Raw genomic sequence first — 19,326 nt, forward strand, 5'->3', positions numbered from 1 at the left:
AAACAACTTGGAAACTGTGCCCCCCCCCCCCCCCCCTCCCCCTTTCGAAGAAAAAATTAAAGACCCGTTTTTTATGTACTGATTAAATATAGAAATAAACACACACGCGCACACGCACACGCACGCGCACACATGCTCTCATTCCTTGTACTAACGGCGCTATTGCAATGCGTAACCCAGTGTTGGATAAAATACTCGATAAAAGTATAAAAAATACTACTCAAGTTACTTTCGCCGTAAAGTATCTTGAGTAGGATACAAATACTTAGAAATGTAATTCAAGTACTTTTGAAGATACTTCCGCGTTGCGTAATTCGAATCGACGTCAGTGACATTAGACAATTACACAGTTGGGCAAATCTGGTTTACCAGAATGGTTTATTAGCGCGCAACAACACAAAACGGCAAAAAAAAATTGTAGGGCTATTTTATGCAGTCTAACTATAAGGAGAAGAATATTGTCACGAATGACAAATGATGAGGCGGCGAATGACTGAAGAAACTAAACGTTTAATGGGGCCAACTTGTGCCCAAAACAAAATAGAGAAAAGCTGGCGTCGCAGGCGTCGATGTCGGCAAAACAGCAGGATCGAGCGCTAAAGCAAAACTAACTCCGAAAAAAAAAAAATTGGCTTGCTTTTTTATGCTTATACAGCCTTGATCTTGGTACGCTTCAACGGGCGACCGTTCGCTTAGCTGTAGATGAGAAATTTAGCCAGTGCAGTACAACCGCTAACCTGAGGTTTTTGACGTGCATCACGCAGTAGTGATTACACGAACGCGTGCCGGAACGAAACTTATCCAGATCGAAACGGACGGGGGCTGTGGGGATCGAACGAAGGAGGTTCCCAGCGCAAGCTTTCGCTACCGCCACGCGGAGCACCTTTTGTACATGTAAATCCAGAAACCCACGCGGAACATTCGGCGTAGAACGTTTCGCGCGTAGAACATTCGTAACTCGATCACAAGACAAAGTTCTCGAACTTACGAGAATGTCAAGTTGAAATAATAAATATAAGAGGATTCCGCTCTCTGGAATTAAACCAAGAGGCTCCGCGCAAGAGCCAAGCGCGATAAACATTCGGCGCCGCGCGTGGCAATATCACTGATACATGTTTCAAAACATTTTTGTGATACAAACAAAGAGGATCGCTAAATATCACGTCCTACGGCGCAAGTTAGACGCATTGTTTAACTATTGTTCATGTTGCATAAATGGGGAGTTCACTATAAACGAACTTGGCTACGGATATGAGTGAATGGATAACAAAGAGAACCCATATAATGCCACGGCAGTGGTCGCACCTTCTTCAAGTAGGTTGTATTCAGAAAGGCACTCAGCGTTGGGGGACGCTTTGTTGGGATTTTGAGCGGTCATCCAGCTTTTAGTTTGTCTCCTGTCCTGTTTTCTACTTATCGATGTTCGCTTACAGGCAGTGTTCGCGAGAGCACTAAGTGAGGAACTGACGACAAAAAGAAAATAAACAAAACAAAGCCCTGACGTTTTGCAGTAGCGGGGCCAAATATACAACAAGCAAAACAAAATGTCTTCTTTTTTTTGTCTGTGTGTCCCCTTCTCTTTTTTTTATTTGTTCTTTTCTTGACACTGAAGTCTGCATTGTTGCCGTAAGTTGTTTCCCGGTCTGCGTTGCGCCTCAGAGGGGCAATCCTCACTTCCGTAAAACCACCCCTCTTGTATGAGGAATTTTCGGGGGAAACTCTAGGAAACAAAAGGCGTCTTTGGGAAGGCCAGGAGAGAACCTTCATTGTACAAACTTTGGGCTGAAATATAAGTCAGAATCGGCAAATTCACGAACTCAATCAAAGTCAGCGCAGCTAATCGAAGTTAGCCACATGATTTCGTTGCTCGAAAGACTGTTCACGTTTGCTCGCGTCACGCCCACGCCACTTCATACCGAAAAACTCGGGAAATGGCGGAATGTCAAAAATGTATTTGAGATAATGAGCACAAGATACTGAGAAATGTAATTAAGATAGGGATTCAAGTACTCTCGATCAAAAGTATTTGCAATAAACCAAGATACTTCAAAAAGTATTTGAAATACAGTATCTTGAGTAGAGTATTTGAGATAGGCACACGTCTGGCCTATATCCTTAACGTGTCTCCCCCACTGATCTCTATTTTAGTAGGCTGGATCGCGGATGGGGAGCCCGTCGGTGTCGCCACCGGCGGCCATTGCTTGACACCAGGCAATACACGCAAGTCTATGGGAGAAACGCACAAAAGTAAGCATATTGAAGCATGTACGCTTTGCTCGGAGGCGAGTATTTTATGATGCGCTGCGATCCTTGTGTCGGGTGTTTGGAGATCGAATCGGTATTTGTCAAACGTCCGGTTGCCGAATAAAAAAATCAAACGTACCGGAGCACCAACGGCTGAGCTGGCAAGCTTGCTCTCGTAGTGGAGCAAACAAATTAACTTGCTGTCAATAAGACCTTCCTTAGGGAAGCACAGCAGTTGATGAATGACAAAGAAGTTCCATCTCGACAGCGGCTTTCCAGGAGTGAGCGAATTCCGCGTAGCAAACCCTTCGAACTTGTCGTCTGCTAACCCAACTCAACGAAACCGCCACCGACTCCGCGGTAACTCTAGGTAACTCTCGCCTCACTGAGCTGCACAACAGCGGATTTACTCTCGACCACAAAATATTTATTTATAAGAACTTCGAGCGCTGTCAGTTTTAATGTTTGTACGCCAGCTATTTGACGGGCTTATCGAAAAGCATCCAAAAAGTTTCAGTGCCGACAACAGCTTAGAAACGGGGGAAAACGTCACTTTTTCTCGTTCTTTCCATAGAGTCCCATGCATTGGCTGGTGTCAATCAATGGCCGCCGGTGGCGACACTTGGCACCAGCTGCCGAGGCCGCGTCCGCGATCCAGCCTACTGCAATAGAGATCAGTGGTCTCCCCCGTCACCAGAGCTGTGTATAGACTACGGTCAGAAGGCCTGGTCACAGAAGCAGACAGACAGGACCGGTGATCTTTACGACGATTGTAATGGATCGCGCTTCCCAACTTCGTTCTTGCTGCTTGAATACAACCCCTCTAAGTTTTCGATCGGCCATTTTACCGTGCTATAGCCTCGGCCGAGTGAATAGACCCGCGTCTGTTCCACGGCCCAAGGTGGGAACGTACTGCTGGAACCCCTGTGTAAGCAGAGTGGGTACGTATTCGGAAATCTACTCGTTATCGGTTGACGGGCGTCGGTCGGGTGGAAATATTCCACGAAGTAGCCGCGGAGATATTTGCCTGCTCAAGTACAATAACGGAACACGCGAGCTGTTCTCACCCAACGCTTTTTGGGCGTTTGAGTCCGGTGTATTTTAATCTCACTTTGTAGCGTTCGAAGGTGGAATTATTAAGTTTTAGTTCATCTGAAGAAATCAAAGCGTCAAATACAGAAGTAATGTTGCTCGTGGTATACCGCTTGTGGACATGAGAGCTTCGCGATCGCGTAGCTTCGCGCTTGGGCGAGCTTGCTGTGCTTCCCACTCGTACGTGTAAATTATGCGTTATGTACGCACGAAGCCATCCGATCCAACGCTTTAACCTGTCTGTAGCGCGTACACACCTGTGCGGTGCATGCTTTATGCAAAGCAACATGCACGCGCTTGCAGCTTCTGCATCACTACAAACGGGCTGCTCTACGACTACAGGGTGTTTCAAAATAAAGCTTGGACTCCAAGATCGCCCCCAAACATCAGGGACTCGACGTATCAAGCAGAAACTCATCATGAATACCTCTTTTACTGGTGGAATTTGAGCATTAAAATTGTAGGTCTTAATACCACGGATATCAAATCGTTCAAAAAAGGTCCGGTTTTATTTTTTTTTTCGTACTTGAAATAAATATTTGAATTTTATTGTGTAAACAGGACAAGTAAAGAACGTAGAGGCAATTTTCGATTTGATACGCTCAATGGCTGATTTTCGAGGTGCCATCAATTGTAGCTTGTAACATCATTTTGAGACACGCAAAAATAAGCGGCTCACGTATCCAGTTGAAACGTATCACGAATACGTATTTTTTTGTCCCATTTACACAATATACATCGGATACGTATTTAACTGGTCCCATTGACACATTCAAAATTCAAGCCTACTTCAAGTATGATAAATATAAAAATGAAAAATATAGTAACCCGTTTAAAAACATCGTTTTTTTTTTGTATGTGAAAACTGGACCTACGATTATAATGCATAAATCCGACCAGTAAAATACGTATTTCAGGTAAGTTTGTACTTGATACGTCAAGTCCCTGATTTTTGCAGGCGATTTTAGAGTCGAAACTTTATTTTGAAGAACACCCAGTAAGCGACTTGAGGTTTTTCCTATTTTTGTATTATTATTTGTACACAATTTTTGGTGTAAAAACCTGTGATCGCCGTGTACTAAGGATGGCTCGTGTGGGTCTACGTATTTGAACACGAAGAAGCAGTGCGGACTGTAAAAATTCGGGAGGGCCCGGGGGGGGGGGGGGGGGGGGGAAGCGGGGGTGGATTTTTGTTTCTTAAAATGATGGAAGTCATCAGTCACGTCATCGCGCTCAAATCACCCAGCTAAGCCAAATTGGTACTTGCATTTTAATAACACTTCATTTTGTATTTGCAGGTTTCATTCCACGGGTTTTTAAAAGAACACGGAGAAATACCAAAGATGGATAGCCGCCTCTCAACGAGGAAGGTGTAGGTTCTGTCGAAGGAGCGCTCTGACACCGATCGACTCTTGTAGAAGCGATGTACTTCGTCATATTTAAAGGCTGGTAGTTTGGAAATGTTGTTTACCCGACTTGTGATAAGGAAGACGCTACCTGCAGCCATACAGAGGCGAAGGGATCGAAAAAACCTAAGAACGCCACAGTGTAACCAACTGTACCGGCCGCAACGGAGTCCTTCACCTTGGTTTCGTCCGCCCAATATTGTTGGACTCTTTCAGCGGATTTACGTTATTGCCAGATATTTCTAAAAGGGTCTGCCTATTGTGGCGCGGCTGCGCGCTATGCGGCGAGAAAGTGAGAAAGAGGAGGATACGCGACCGCGCGAAGGCATCAGAATGATAAGCTTTGTTTTAGCCGCGTTTACATCAATGCGATATCAGCGCTCCTATCATCCTTTGAATAAAGCCGACTGGGCTACGTTTACATGAATGCGCAGCAAGCGCTACGCGAAAGTGGCGCCACGCCCTTTCAAAGCTCAAAGCTCAAAGCTGCGTTTTCGGCACAAGCCGCGCCATGTGACCACGTTTTCCGGTGCATCGCACGTGAAGGCCCGACGCTTTCGGCGATAGATTGTGCCCACTGTCTTCGATGTTGTGCAAGGAGTTACGAGACGGAAGAGACGCCAAAATCCAAGCGTTTTGTGCTCCGGGCCGGGGCGCCGGGTTACTCTGGACCAGAGGCGTCGTGTGTGCGCAAGCCCTGGCGAACGAGGTCGTTTCTGAACGCTCTGAAGACGCCACAGCGCTTCGCTTCGCCTCGACAAACCTCACCGACCGTGACCGGACCAACTGAACCCCGAGGCCGAAAGGCTTCGGCGCAGCCAGGAACGGCACCGAGGTAGGAGCTGCTCGTTCTACGCTATACCATGTAGTGCTCGGAGCTCTCGGCGTCGTTCGTGCTTGCGCCGAAGCATTTGAGGGACTACCTCGGACGCGCAAGTCGTACTTCGCAAGGCGTGGACGGGGGCCGCCCTCAACGAGCAGCTCAGTTATATTCCGCTCACTTATGATGGCAATGAAAGCTCACGTTTCTTCTCGAGAAAAAACTGCGGGCGACCACAAGGGACCGCTCTCCGCACCGCCAGCGAGGTTGACTGCCGCCATATTCTCAGCTGTTCACTAGCTTCTGCAGCGAGCGCCTTCCCATAATCCTCCCCGTTTCAGAATGCGATGCGACCCAAGTTTACATAAGCTGAATGAATGCGCATTCGTCGTCTCGATCCACCCCCGTCTAGCGACTTGAATGCGATGCGCTTCCTTAGCGCATTATGCCCTTTATACGACCGCATTGAATGCGACAACTGGGTTTGATGCGACTAAGTCGCATTCGTGTAAACGCGCCTTTTGTCTTCACTGCACTCGTTAGTGCAGTGTTCGTGTTTTAACGCCGGACGCCGGCGTTAGAACACGAAACGCCGGCTTCCGGCGTTTGGCTTTCGCTTTCAAACGCCTTCGACAAGTGCAGTGGAGACAAAGGCTTTGGGTCTACCCGCTAATCCTTCCGACCAGAGTTCGGCGTTCTGACGTCCCCATGCGCTCTCGACTCCTCCTCTCCCTCACTTTCTGTCCGTATAGGTCTAGGCGCTTGAGGGCACGTTTCGGGATCGAACGCAGTCAATTGTCAAAGATGCGCAGTTCGAATGCTCCTGAAAATGCTAGTTGCTGCCTCGGAGGCTCCGGAGAAGACCGTACGGAAGCCTAGCACAGCAGAAAAGCTGTATAGCTCATTTCCAAAGTACATGCCGGTTCCTGGCTGACCGGGAAATTTATTTTTGATTTTTTTTTAACGACCCTATCGTTAGCAATCTGTTAAAACTTTCGCTGAAACACCGTCTTTATAAGACATAAGGGTTTATGTAAGAAATAAAGCGCGTTGCACGCGTTTTGCGTCTTGCGTGTTTCTTTTTTTTTTTTCGGCCTATAAAGAAAGTTTGTGATGATTCAAATTGAGTTCATGATAGGGCGGGAGCGTTATCGGGGTATTTTGTCATGTTTCACAAGCCTCTTACTGCTCAAAAAAAAAAAAAGAAGCACGCGAACCGTACTACGTTGCAAACAAGTAACTTGAGTGTTTCTCAAGGAGCTATAAAAGATGTAGTTGTGTTGTCCCTGTTTTAATTGTTTATTCTTTCTTCATCCATGAGCTATAAAACTTTCCCATTGACATTTCGGCTCTTAATACAACATTTAAACTGAATGGACTTCTGAGCGGAGCCCACGACAGATAAATTTAGAGTCTGTTGGAACCATGCTTGGGAACAAGAGTTAAAATGTGTTCTATGCCTCGATTTATATTATAAAGCGTGCGACGCGTATGGGATGGGAAGAAATTTAATTTTTTTCTGTTAGATGTGCTAAACCAGTGGTCGCAAACTAATTTGAGTGTGGGGGCCAGATAGCCCACACTGGTAATGCCGAGGGCCAACGTTAGACCGGGGAGGGGGGGGGGGGGGGGGAATTAAAAGATTTAAAAGGGAAGATACTTCGTGCTGTTTGCTTCTTGTAAACTCAGTTATACTTGTGACACCTTTAGATCTGATTTGTTTATGACTACATTGGGGCTCTGACCTGATGTGATGTGGTAAGAATTAAAATGATACCGTACCGCCAACGTGCTGGCGTTTTAATAGAACAAGAGAGCAAGTGCACTGTCGTTCCCCTTGCTTAATTCACTAGGGAATTAACCAAGTTCAACACGTCTGTAAACAGCAATCAGTTAATTTGACAGTTCTTGCTTTCCTGACGATTTTTATTACAACACTGAAAAAATACTTTTCTTTAAATGTTTTTTTTTTTTTTTTTAAGGTGAGAATTTCGAGTTCGTAGCTTTATCGTTGACAGTTGCCCCTGCTGGGAGAGAGCGCGCAGGCGAGACGCATCCTTCAACGAATAACTCCCGCTTCCAGCCTAGTAGCGGAATTGTTGTACATTACAAAAGGCTGGGATGTAAAATATAAAGCGAAACAAAGGCCAAATGAACAAAGACGAGTAAAAAGTATCTGAATACGTTAAAAGAGCAGAGCTTCCTTTCGAGCGAAAATGTATCGGCGAGTCCAGATCACTATGACGCCTGCCATTTCTACCGCTCGAGATATGTGAACCGGTACTCATAGGCCAATTGCCCTCGGGCCGTGTCCCAGCGAGTCGCGGGCCGCGTGTTTGAGACCCCAGTGCTAAACAATCAATGCTACACGATTTCGCGGTGGGCGCATATTTGATGATATTCCAAATTGTTCTGCGTTATCGTACAGAAACAACTTCTCAAGCTTATAAAAGAAACGGTGAGTGTGCAGGCCAGCTGGTGGATGTTGATGATGTTGAAAATGACCCGAAACTGTGGTAAGAGGTGGGAAACGTAGAGGAAGAAAAAGGATACACAGGAAGAAGGACGAAGTCTCCCATCTTTTACCGCAGTCTTGGGTAATTTTCAACATTCTCAAGCTTCGTTCTCTTCGGGTCTTTTCCTACACAGATTAACAACAATAAAGCCCACACCTTTACAGAAGACGTCAGGAACGCCTGTATCAACCCAACGCGTAAACACGGTATCATGCTTCTAGTGCGTAAGTTGGAAAAGAGACACCGGCAAACAAGCACAACCTTTAACGTCTCCAGTCCACCCGCCGGATGGTGCTGCGCCTAACAAAGTCACTCAGGTAGTATATCAGTAAGTGACTGTATATGAATGACCAAGTCTAAAAAATTATGAAGTGCGAAAAAAAAATTCTAGTTATAAAAGTCCCGCACCGAAAAGTCCGGGCTCCGAATTGTCAGTACTCCGAAAATGTGCGTACACCGAAAGTCCGTGCACCTTAAAGTCCGTGTACCGAAACGTCTTACACCGAAATGTCCGGATGCCACGACATCTCGAAGCATCTAGAAAAAAAGGCTTCTCTTCACCTTGAATCATACTGAAACAACGCGGACATCAAATAGCGGAGCAGATTACCTCTTGGGGCTGTCTTAGGAGATTGCCTTAGTGCTGTCTCGAGCTATGCAACAAAACTAAAAGGGAAAAAAAAAAAGAAGAAAAACTGTAGAGAAAGACATTGACGACAAAGGTGCGATACATGAACTCATCGCTCGAAGCACTCCGAGAAATATTGACCCCTGGGGTATTCTTAGTGCAGCGTCACTGGGGGATGTTGGATTTTCCTCCAGACGCGGGGAGGGAGCCTGCCTGTTATCTCCTGCGAGGTTTCTTTACGAGTGTCGAGGGCCTCAGACACAGGTATTTAGCGGTGGGCGAGACCCGCTCAGGGGTCATCAAGGGGAACACGAACGAGATCCTGCGCCGGCGATGATTGCCACGTCGCCATTCCTGAAGCCACTCATTAAAGGGGGAGAGACGGTTGGGAGTGCCCGAGTCTCCAGAACCGCCGCGGAGTTTAGAGATAGACGTTATACTGCTACATATATCTATCTATATATATATATATATATATATATATATATATATATATATATATATATATATATATATATTTGTTTTATGGCGGGCGCGATTGCTTTGTTATTAGACAATCTAGCCATCGTTGACACGTCGTGAAGCCGCACCCGATTTGTAGAACGTACGGGACTCCGCTTTCGTGCGAGTTAGGTCTTTCTTTTGCTTTTTCTTATACTTAAATCGTCCCTAGAGCCACATTATACAAAATTGAGAAAAAAATAATGAGGAAAGAACTTTACGAGCAAGGGTTGCACGTATTTAAGAACACTTCATTTGTGTCAGTATAATGATAGTTATGTGACTGCGACGAAGACAAGCCGCTTTAACAGTATCGACGCGTGTCGTTTTGCTCGTGATAATCTGTAAGAAATTTGTGAATTTGTTTAATAATTATTACAATTTTTTTCTTTTAGAAATAACTGACTGCTTCAGTTTCTGGTTGTGTTAGACCAAAAAATGAAACTAGAGAGTCAAACTTGCTTTGTCCTTGCTGAACGTAACCTATCATCCCTGTAGCTGTAATTGATAAGCTTAATAAAGTTTCAAGCCATTGTTTTTTATTATTTTGAACTTGGCAGCGAGTAACTGAATTAGTTCGTAGTGTTTCATATTTCTTACAAAATGATAATGAAAGAAGCTAAAATCCTGACGTGATATTCAGACAAATACGAGGTAAACTTCTAAGACATTATTGATTTTATAAGTGCCGTGGCTTGCTTGCAGTTGCGTAGTGTAGCCGTTCGTACTGCAGTAAAAAACGAAACAAAAAAGCACCAAAGGTATTTTAAAGTTATCCAATGAAAGAATTATGAGGCAGTCGTCTGATAATTTTTTGTTTGTCTCGTGAGGTCGTTTCACGTCTTCAAGTTTTACGACTACACGGCATATCAAATAAGAAAAATACTCTTTACCCTTTTCGCATGTTTCGCATATATGTTAAGGTTTGTACCTTTAATTCAGTTGCGGCAATGCGACTGATAATTCTTTGGCGCAACAACTTTTACACACACACACACACACACACACACACACACACACGCACACACGCATAAAAAGAGCCCGACAAACGCTGCTTGCGAAGTTATATTTATCGGCTTTGTGACCGAATACGTTTCTCTTAAGCCATGTCGGAGTCATTGGCTAACAAACATCATTCCCCTTCCCCTCCCGATTCTGTTTCAGTCGTCACGATCTCGTGCGCTCCCATTCCGCATTCAACTACGCAACAGCCGACTGCTCGAAGTCGTATACGACGGGCAGAAAGAGCAAGTGCACACACGGCACCGAACTACTTTAGTTTCACGCCGAAAAACAAACAACCACCGAAACCATACAGCGGTGCACTGCTTGACGAGAGTCCCCTCCCGCGATCCCTCATGTGGCGTGGGAGGCAGGCAGCTCACAACGTCGCCTTCTCCTCCCGCGGCTCACGTGGCGCCCTTCTCCTTCTGGGTGCCGGGCGAGACCGTTGTGAGATATAGAGCCGCCAGCTGGGCACCCTCTGATATTCCCTGCCCGAGCAAAAGATAAACGACACTGGTTCTCCCCCCCAAGTTGGTCCCCCTGGCTCCGCCGCCACCGCCTGCATTGCTGCATGGCTGTCCCCGGGGAACTGTTTTTCCCTCGGCCGTCGCTGCTTTTCTTGCTGAGCGAGTGCTCGGCGTGTTCGCCCGTCGTTGGGCCCAACACGCCGGTGGTACCGAGACCCACTCTCGCGCGTGGTTGCCAGGGTGGGAAGGAAGGCTTTCAATAAATGTTGCGCGTTTTTCTTTTTTTTCGGACCAGAGTATGTTTGGGCAATCGGCAGTTGAGGTAACTAGCCTTGCCGAGTTAGGGCCTCGGTAGATAATGAGATTGTGGACATAATTGGGTCAATGGTACCCATCGTTTTAATCCGAGCTTGTGATGGTTTCGGTTTATCAATATACGAATTTTAAGCAGGAACGGCGTGGCTGCAGGGTGATTGGCTGCGACCATCCGAGCCTATCCTGAATCAGCAAAGTTAATTAAAAATACAATTTTAGTGAGCTGCAAGTTATCGATGTCTATAAAACAGTTTTATTGTACTATAAGTCTATATAAGTTCTTGTCTAAATTTGCACTATTACGTATACTCTGAGGTTGTCATGAACGTTTTCTCAATAGTATAAACTCATACAGTCATAAATGACGAGATGTGGAATGGGTAAAAGAACTCCAAACGCGATATTTTGGGTAGCTCCGGCGAAAGGTTTCTTGCATGTATTTGTGTAGTGGATTATTTTCGTCTGACTGTGACGTTCTTAGGCTGTCACGAATCAACGGTGGTATACATTTCGACAGAGTCACGGCACCTTTACGTGTAGTGCCAATATTTTTCAAAGAAAGAGTGCGGCGATGTCAAAGTCGCTGCAGTTGGTTGTTTGAGACCGCGCCAGAAATTATTCCAACACTTGGCGAGGAAAAAAACACACACACACACACAAAAAAAAAGATGCTTGAATCGTGGGTTAGGGAAATAATCTTCTCGTGAAAAGGACCGAGAATCTGTGATTATCGTGGCTTAAAGTCTGGTTGCTGGTGTTTTTATTGGGCGATACTGCATGCTAGCTAGAAAAGAGAAAAAAAAGGTGCCGTACGTAATACTGTAGGTAGCTGGCCAAGGGTATGATAAGCCAGAAGGGGCATTCCTACTTGCCTGCCATACCATGGGCTAGAATTATTCAGATTTCATTGCCTAGATTTACAGCTAATAAAACAAAATTCACATTTTGGAATATCTTTGAGTAATCTCCACTGGCTTATCTTAACTCAGAGACTTACACTTAATCAGTTTGCGTCAACCGCAGAACAATAAAATAAGCTAAACCAGAACATGCTAAAAGGTGCATTCCTAACGTCGCAAGACATACTTGTGAGTGAACGTTCCCACAGGACTCGAAGCACCGATCACCACGATCGATAGAGACGGCTGGGCGAATTCCATGGTAAACAAAACCATTCGGACTTTACAAAACAAACAAACAAACAAACAAACAAACAAACAAACAAACAAACAAACAAAAACAAACAAACAAACAAACAGCACGTTATGTGGCAAAGAACGTGCCAAAACACGTGAAATGTCATACAATGTTACTACGCACATTTTGTTGTGTTGCTATGGGCTGTATGCCATGAAGCAAAAAAAAAAAAAAAACACACACACACACACACACACAAAAAGTGAATCTTTGCTCGGCGCCGTTCGCTTTGTGCGGGGTGTGAGAACAGGGGCTATTGCGCTCTGCGAGATCGAACGTGCCGCCGGGCGAATTTCATAGGTTGTTCGCTGCATATATTTGCTCCATGGAGTCCAGGCTTTAAAACGTTTTCACCGCCTTCGTTTTGTATTCGAAGAGATTGAACCTCCAACTGCTTTACAATAAAAAAAAAAAAAAAAAAAAAAACGCACAGGTGAGAAACATTTTTCTTAAATGATTTTGTTTGCTGTGCACGAGGGTGGCCAATTGTAATGTTGCTGAAGTTCTTAACCAATGAGCTTTGAATGAAAACGTCTCGTTGTCACGAAAATGCAAACGCTCGATTTACATTCTAGAGACACCCCTTACAAAATTTTATATCTGCCAGATCTGAAGATTTCAGAAATGGCCATACCAAAAATTTGCCACATATAACCTGATATGGTATATCTGCCAGATATAGCCTTATAATGCCAAATATAGCCCGATTTCCCTGGCCAGATATGGAAATCCCAGATCTGGCTAAGGAAATTCCAGATCTAGCCAGGCATTTCAAAGGGACACAAGCCTGAAATCAGCACTTTATATCTTTTTATTGTCTACAATTCTCCCAAGTACCCTGCCTGCACTCGAGGAGTTATGGAAACGGTGATCCTTCAGCTGTTCAGAAAATTTTATTCCACAAAAATGCACGCTCGCTGCACGCAACAAACATATTCAACGGTCTCGCGGGGGACTGGTCTGTAGTATCAACTAGAGTTTAAGGCCCATTAAAGAGTAAAAAGTTGATCATGACGCGACCCCTCACCACACAAAGGTAGCGGCACGACCACCGGCGGAGGAACTCTTGTTCGCCAAGGGAGAACCGCTGGTCGTCCAGGTAGGCGGTGAGTTATTTTCGGATGTCCCACAACAGCGGCCACAACGCGCGGCGTCGTTGTCGCTGGGCCGTCGCGACACAACGGTTTCGCCACAGCACCCACTCACATATTGCCACTAGTAGCAGCGCAAAGGCGCCCCTCGGGCAACGGCCTTGTGTGACGTATACGTCCACCCCGAGACCTCGAAACGAGCGCTGTATTATGCGCCGTAGGTCCCTCGCCGGTACACACTCTCTCACAACGTGCGCGTTTGTTTCTATTGCACCACAATTGACGCACTGTGCGTCCCGTACCACTCCCCAGCGGAAAAAGCCTGTCTTTTGTTGGGAGGGCACCCCAACCCTTTAACCATTCAAAGTCGCGCACGTGGTCCGGCAGCGTGGACGACGTCAGTGCCAGCCACGGGTACGGCTGCACCGTGCCCGGCGGCGGGGGTTGGTCTGCCACCACTAGGCGTTCAGCAAGCCTAGACGCCGGGGCCTCGAGTATCTCCTCTCGTGACACGTGGACGCTGAGCTTGTCGAAGAGATCCGCGGTAGACCTGTAAAATGCAGGGGTCGTCTCCGCTCGGGGCCGAAGAGGGCTCGGAAGAGAGTCTCCCAAAAGACGGTTATTGGCGCCGAGGAAGTAGAGCGTGAGTGGCCGTGCTGGGTTGTCGTGGTCGTCAAGGATTGCCAGGGTTGTCTTCAGGGCCAGTATGGGCGCTGCCAGCTCGATGCACGGAAAGCTCTACCCTCCTTCACAGCGGGGGAGGCATAAGCGGGAGCGCCTCACGAGCTCTGTGCGGTTGTTCCAGAAGAAGGTAAAAAACGCCGAGCGCACTTAGAGGATGAAGGGGCGCGGCGGGAGGGCTACGCGGGCCACATGCCACAACCTTCCGCAGAAAACCGTCTGAACAAGGTACCGCCGCACAGCCATGGGGAAGTCGTAATGGCCAGCTTCAGCGGCCTTCTCTATGATCTCTTGACGCAGGTTGGCCCAGGTCTCCGGAGCCACGCCGGAGGCGTCGTACGAGATTCCAAGAATGGTAACGGACTGGGCTCGCGGCAGAGATGGCGGGCACCTGGGGGGAGCCCCGATACAGAAAGATTTGCTTTTTTCAGGGTTCAACCGTGCGCCGGAGAGGCACGCGTACTCGTCGAAGAGTCGGAGGGCCTTCACCAGGCTGTCTTCGTCGCGCAGGTAGAGGGTCACGTCGTCCGCATACGCCGAGACAGGAAGCTCACCGGACCCAGGTAGAGCAAGTCCGCTTATGCTGGGGTGCCTGTCGACTCCAACCAGGAAGGGCTCTATGCTGAGGACGAAAAGTACCGGGGACAGCGGGCACCCCTGCCGAACTCCTCGCGTTACCGGAAAGCGTGCCACTAAGGAGCCATTCAGGAACAAGTCACTCCGCAAGTCACTGTACAATGCTGCGAACAGCTGAGCACTCTAGGAGAAGAAGCCAAACCCGTCGAGAACACCGAGCAGGTATTGGTGCTCGACGCGGTCGAACGCCTTGTCTTGGTCCAACGACACGAGAAGCCCGTTCGCCCGTCGGGAGCGTGTGAACTCCAGGATGTCGCAAGTGAGAGTCGTCAAAGTATGTATGCTGCGGCCCGACACCGAGCACGTCTGTCGGGGGTTTACCAGCTCCTGTAGGAAAGTTTGCAGACGCGAGGCTAGGGTCGCCGCGAGGAGCTTGTAGTCACTGTTTAACAACGTTATCGGGCGCCATGCCCCGGGGTCGGCATGGTCACCACCCTCCTTGGGGATGAGTACGATCCGTCCCAGCCGAAAGGATGGCGCTAGGAGGAGGTCTTCAAAGCAGACCCGCACGACAGCGGTAAAGAAGTTACCGAGAATGTGCCAGAACGTGCGGTAGAACTCCGCTGGGAGACCGTCCGGTCCTGGTGCGGAGCCGTTCTTCATCCGCTTCAAAACGTTCCACAGCTCGGTCGCGGACGGGGGCCGCCGCAGGCCCGCGTCATCCTCGGCGGAGATCTTGGGGAGGCTGCTGAGGAGAGGGTGCGAGGACACCGAATAGCGATCAACCGACGTGTCCGACTGGGCCAGCGATCGGAAGTGGGCTGCGAAGCGACCATTGTCAAGGTGGCCGGGCGACCCCGATGCGGAGGGCGTCTGCTGTCTTTCAAAGGCTCGTAGGCTTATGCGATGGGTGTAGCGCAGTACCTCCGGGTGGACCGACGGGCTCCCCTGAGCCTGCAAGACAGTAGCCGCGGTGGGGTCCCACCGAAGGTATCGTTCGTAGCGTCTCTGCAGCGGTCGAGGTACGCCCTCATGAAGGGGGTCAAGGCGCCCCCTCGGCGGACGATACGGATTCGGAGGATAGTGTCTTGTAGAAGCCCTCGATGCCGTTCGCGGAGGTGCCATCCCATCAGAGTGCTGAAGCTTTGCCATTAACCTTTTAGGCGGTCCCAAGACGCCGGCTCTGGGCGCACTCTCACTAGCGACTCCTTGACCAGGTTGCCTAGCGTGCGGCGCGTGGTCTCATCGTGGAGGATCCTGGAATCCAGACGCCACGGACGTAAGGAGCGTGCGACGGGAGAGTCGAAGCAGAACTTGATAAGTAGCGGACGGTGATCGGAAATCTCTTCTGGGCACGACGGGAAGTCCACCGCAATACAGGTCTATAGCGCGGCAGATAGCGTGCGAGGCAAGTACAGCTGGTCTATGCGACTTCCCGAAGCCCCTCTGTTCCACGTCGACTGGTGGGTGGATCCATGCAGTAGGGACCATCCGTCTACGAGGTCGAAGTGCCTCACAAGCCGCCGAAGTTCACGGGCGGACCAGGTTGAGCGACCCTGACCAGGACCCCGAACGCCGACGTTAGAGTCCAGAACGCAATTGAAGTCGCCGACCAAAAAGCACGGGCCCGCGTCGAGTAGGTGCACGTCCAGGCTGCGGAAGTACTCGTGCTGGAAGGTCGATACAGTTGGTGTGTAGACAGTGACGAGGCGAAATTCTCGTTCACCGAAGAAAAAGTCCAAACGAAGAGTTCTTCCCTCCGTATCAAAAAGATAAGTGGCATTGCGCAGCAGACTGCGATTGCAGACAACCACGCCCACGCCCGTCGCGCGGCGCGGCGCGTAAGAAAAAAAAGCAGTCACAGAAAACCGGAATTCGAAATCCGCAACGTCACGGAAGCGGGCAAAGTTGGTGTCTTGCAAGCACAGAAGATCGCAGTTCTGCATCCTCGCGAAATGCGTCACTTCAGTTTGCTTCGCTGGGTTTCGAAAGCCCCGCACATTCAGGGATAATATGCGAAGTGTGGCCAGTATAAAGAAAAAAGGGGGATAGGGACGCCGGCGTGTTGCTTAAAACGTGGAGCTGTCGGACGATGCTGGAGAGGGGTCCCGACGCGGGGGGGAGGACTTTTGCGGTTTCTTGGGGCACTTGGCTCGTGGGCCCCCACTGTCAGTTGAGCGGGAACCGCTGCTACCGAGGGGACGCTTGGAGTCCTCGTGCGTTAGTCGGTTCGAGTCGGACTCCGGTGTTTCAGTTGTGGTCGTATCCATACTGTCGGTCGGTGTCTCTGCGGGGCCACCTGGAGCGGGGTTCTCGTCGATGACGAGGTGGTCGCTGTCGCTGGACACCTCGCCATCACCCAACGCTTGGCTCCACGCTGCATAGGCGGTGTCGCCGACAATAACCGCGGCGGTTCGGGCAGAGTCCGTCGCTTCGGCTGAAGTCCCCCCCGAGCCGGTCGGGCTTGGCTCAGGTGAGGCGGGTGGGGGCGGCGACGGAAGAGGCGGTGGTGCGGCCGCGGCTGCGGCGTCAGGTGGTGACGGAGGGGCGACGGTGGAGACGGTTGGTACGGCCGGAGCTTCGGGGGCGATGGGACGGGTCGCGTTTCCTGGGTCCAGGGCCGGGAAATCGGTGGCGTGGTTTCCGGTGACCATGGAGGAGTAGCTTCTCTTGGCCGTGCAGTCCACAGTCGCGTGGGTTCCACCGCAGCGTCCACAGTTGGCAGTGCAGCCCTCGGTTGGGTGCCCGAAGACACCGCAGCGGTCGCAGTAGCCCGTCGTACACTGTGCCCGGACGTGGCCCTCCTGCCTGCAGCGTCGGCATACGCGCTTCAGGCCGCGGTAGTCAAAAGTAGCACGATGTCCGGCGACGCGCAGGAAGTTGGGCAGGGGGTTAGCCTCCTTCATCTCCATGCGGATGAAGCGGGTTCCTGTTTTCACAGTCGCCGTTCGGTGGTAGGTTGCGTAGGAGACGTCGATGACTTTGCCGTACGGGGCCAGGGCTTGGACGAGCTGGTCGTTGCGTACAAACGTCGGCAGGAAGAGGCAAGTCACATTCGTCATTTGCGGACCCGTCGGCACGATGGGGACTGACTGGTTGGCGATGGAGACGCTGCCGGCCTCACGAAGCTTGAGGGCGGCTGCACGGGTGTTGACGACGACTTGGAAGTTTGTACCTCCTAGGTGCTGCGCCGAGAAAATTTCGGGCAGCCCCACAATGGCGGATATCCCATCAATGAGATCGTCCGCCGATGTGCCTACTGGCACTACAATGTCGAAAGCGTGCGCTTTCGGCGGGGGAGAAGATTCCGTCGACGCGGCCGCCATGGCGGTTCGCACCCTCGCCGGGGCGCTCGACGACACGTAGCCAGGGACCGCAGAACGCAGGCCCCGGACGAGATGCAGCCAGGAAACCAGGAACTCAGGAACAGCGACGAGATGTTTCAGCTCCCTAGTGATCGCTACTTTTCGACCAGCTCCATGGTTACACAGTTTCGGGTGTAATTTGTAGTCACCCTGAACAAGCGTCCCATAGGGCTCAAGTACCTCTCATATCACTTTTAAATTTTCTCGTCAATGGCAGCGTTTATGATGCTGTGCATCCTGCTCAACCTTCAACCAAGCTGAGCCGCCGAAATCTCTTACCATATTATCATTCTCGTGATTGTTGTTTTAGCAGGAATTACTTAATAGCCGAGAAATCACAACAACCAAAACCGGGATTTAGCTCGGATTCAGCGCAGCTGTTTATGACATTTTTAGCGTTGCTATCTTAATATCAGCGTCTTTGAAGCTGTACGAGAATGATAACAATGTAAGAGATATGTCTGCAGCTTATCCAGGTTGAAGGTTGGACATAATGCCCAGTACTGACATTGGCGGGACATTTTAAAAGTGGTATGGCAGGTATTTGGGTTCTGTACGGCACGTGTTCAGGGTGACTCCGAATTACACTCAAATCTGTGTAACCATAGAATTGCTCGAAATTTTCGATCACTAGGCAGCTGAAGAAACACCGTCCCCATGGTTGCTCGAGTACGGGCCGAGGCGATTGGGGGATTTAGCGAATTGTCTGTTCGGGCTTAATGTTAACACTTTGAAATAATTAAGCTACATTGAAATCCTCGTGAAAACTAGCACAAATAATCTCAAACTTAAAGGAGCTGTGCAGCGATATTCAATTGGAATGTTTTTCTCTCTACACGAGCTTACTGGCCCATCTGGGACTCAAGGATACTCACACGCAACGCCATTGGCCAAGAGACTCCTTTGTTGCGGTGTAATTTCAAGGACAAAAGCGATCATTTTTATTCAATTTCTCTTTTGCAAAATTTGATGACGTAACTCGGGGATCGCAGTACACCCAAGTGACGATATTTGAATGCGGTTCATAGATTGGACCCGAGCATTGCGTGGGCACTCGACTTGGGCTCGTGACAATTGCTAGCTCGAGAAGCATTCGGGTTGTGACCCGTGTCCAATCGCTGCAACGACGACAACAGCCGAGCCATAACAATGTCTGGAACTCAGCGCGTGTCCTGCGCTTTGCCAAACCCAGCGCATGACTATGATCAACACTGGCGGCTTATAATCGGCTCCAGATCACGTGGCCGCTTGTTCTGGCTGCGAGTTGAGGGAATGAACGCTGCTCGTTGTTCTTAATTTTTTTTTTCTGGGACTTCTATTGCGGGGTGTGAAAAACGAACGCGTGTTTCCTAGGTCATTAACGTTAGGGATCCGTTTTAAGCGGTATTTGTGCACAGTACAAAAATTGTTGCATCGCTCCTT

The 19,326-nt window shown here is 49.1% G+C and overlaps 2 protein-coding genes across 2 annotated transcripts in view; both read right to left on the bottom strand.

The window, feature by feature from the left end:
- LOC8030222 (protein artichoke) overlaps positions 1–15,202 on the bottom strand; it is a 67,269-nt gene extending 52,067 nt beyond the window's left edge. The window contains exons 1-3 of the mRNA XM_040206247.3: positions 14,742–15,202; positions 14,166–14,585; positions 13,633–13,832 (exon numbers count right to left, since the gene is read on the bottom strand). Of these exons, the coding sequence (XP_040062181.1) occupies positions 13,633–13,832; positions 14,166–14,585; positions 14,742–15,202 (1,081 nt within the window). The remainder of the gene's footprint in view (positions 1–13,632; positions 13,833–14,165; positions 14,586–14,741) is intronic.
- A 1,406-nt stretch (positions 15,203–16,608) lies between these two features.
- Positions 16,609–17,865, bottom strand: LOC120837071. Its single transcript, XM_040206245.1, has one exon. The coding sequence runs from the start codon at positions 17,863–17,865 to the stop codon at positions 16,609–16,611; it is 1,257 nt and encodes a 418-aa protein (XP_040062179.1).
- Positions 17,866–19,326: the final 1,461 nt, after the last annotated feature.

The sequence above is a fragment of the Ixodes scapularis genome, unplaced genomic scaffold (genome assembly GCF_016920785.2).
Source record: "Ixodes scapularis isolate PalLabHiFi unplaced genomic scaffold, ASM1692078v2 PGA_scaffold0__279_contigs__length_252992795, whole genome shotgun sequence".
NCBI classification, from domain to species: domain Eukaryota; kingdom Metazoa; phylum Arthropoda; class Arachnida; order Ixodida; family Ixodidae; genus Ixodes; species Ixodes scapularis.

Excerpts from the sequence above, each read along its gene's own strand:
- LOC120837071 (XM_040206245.1), bottom strand. The coding sequence starts at position 17,865 with ATGGCGGCCGCGTCGACGGAATCTTCTCCCCCGCCGAAAGCGCACGCT.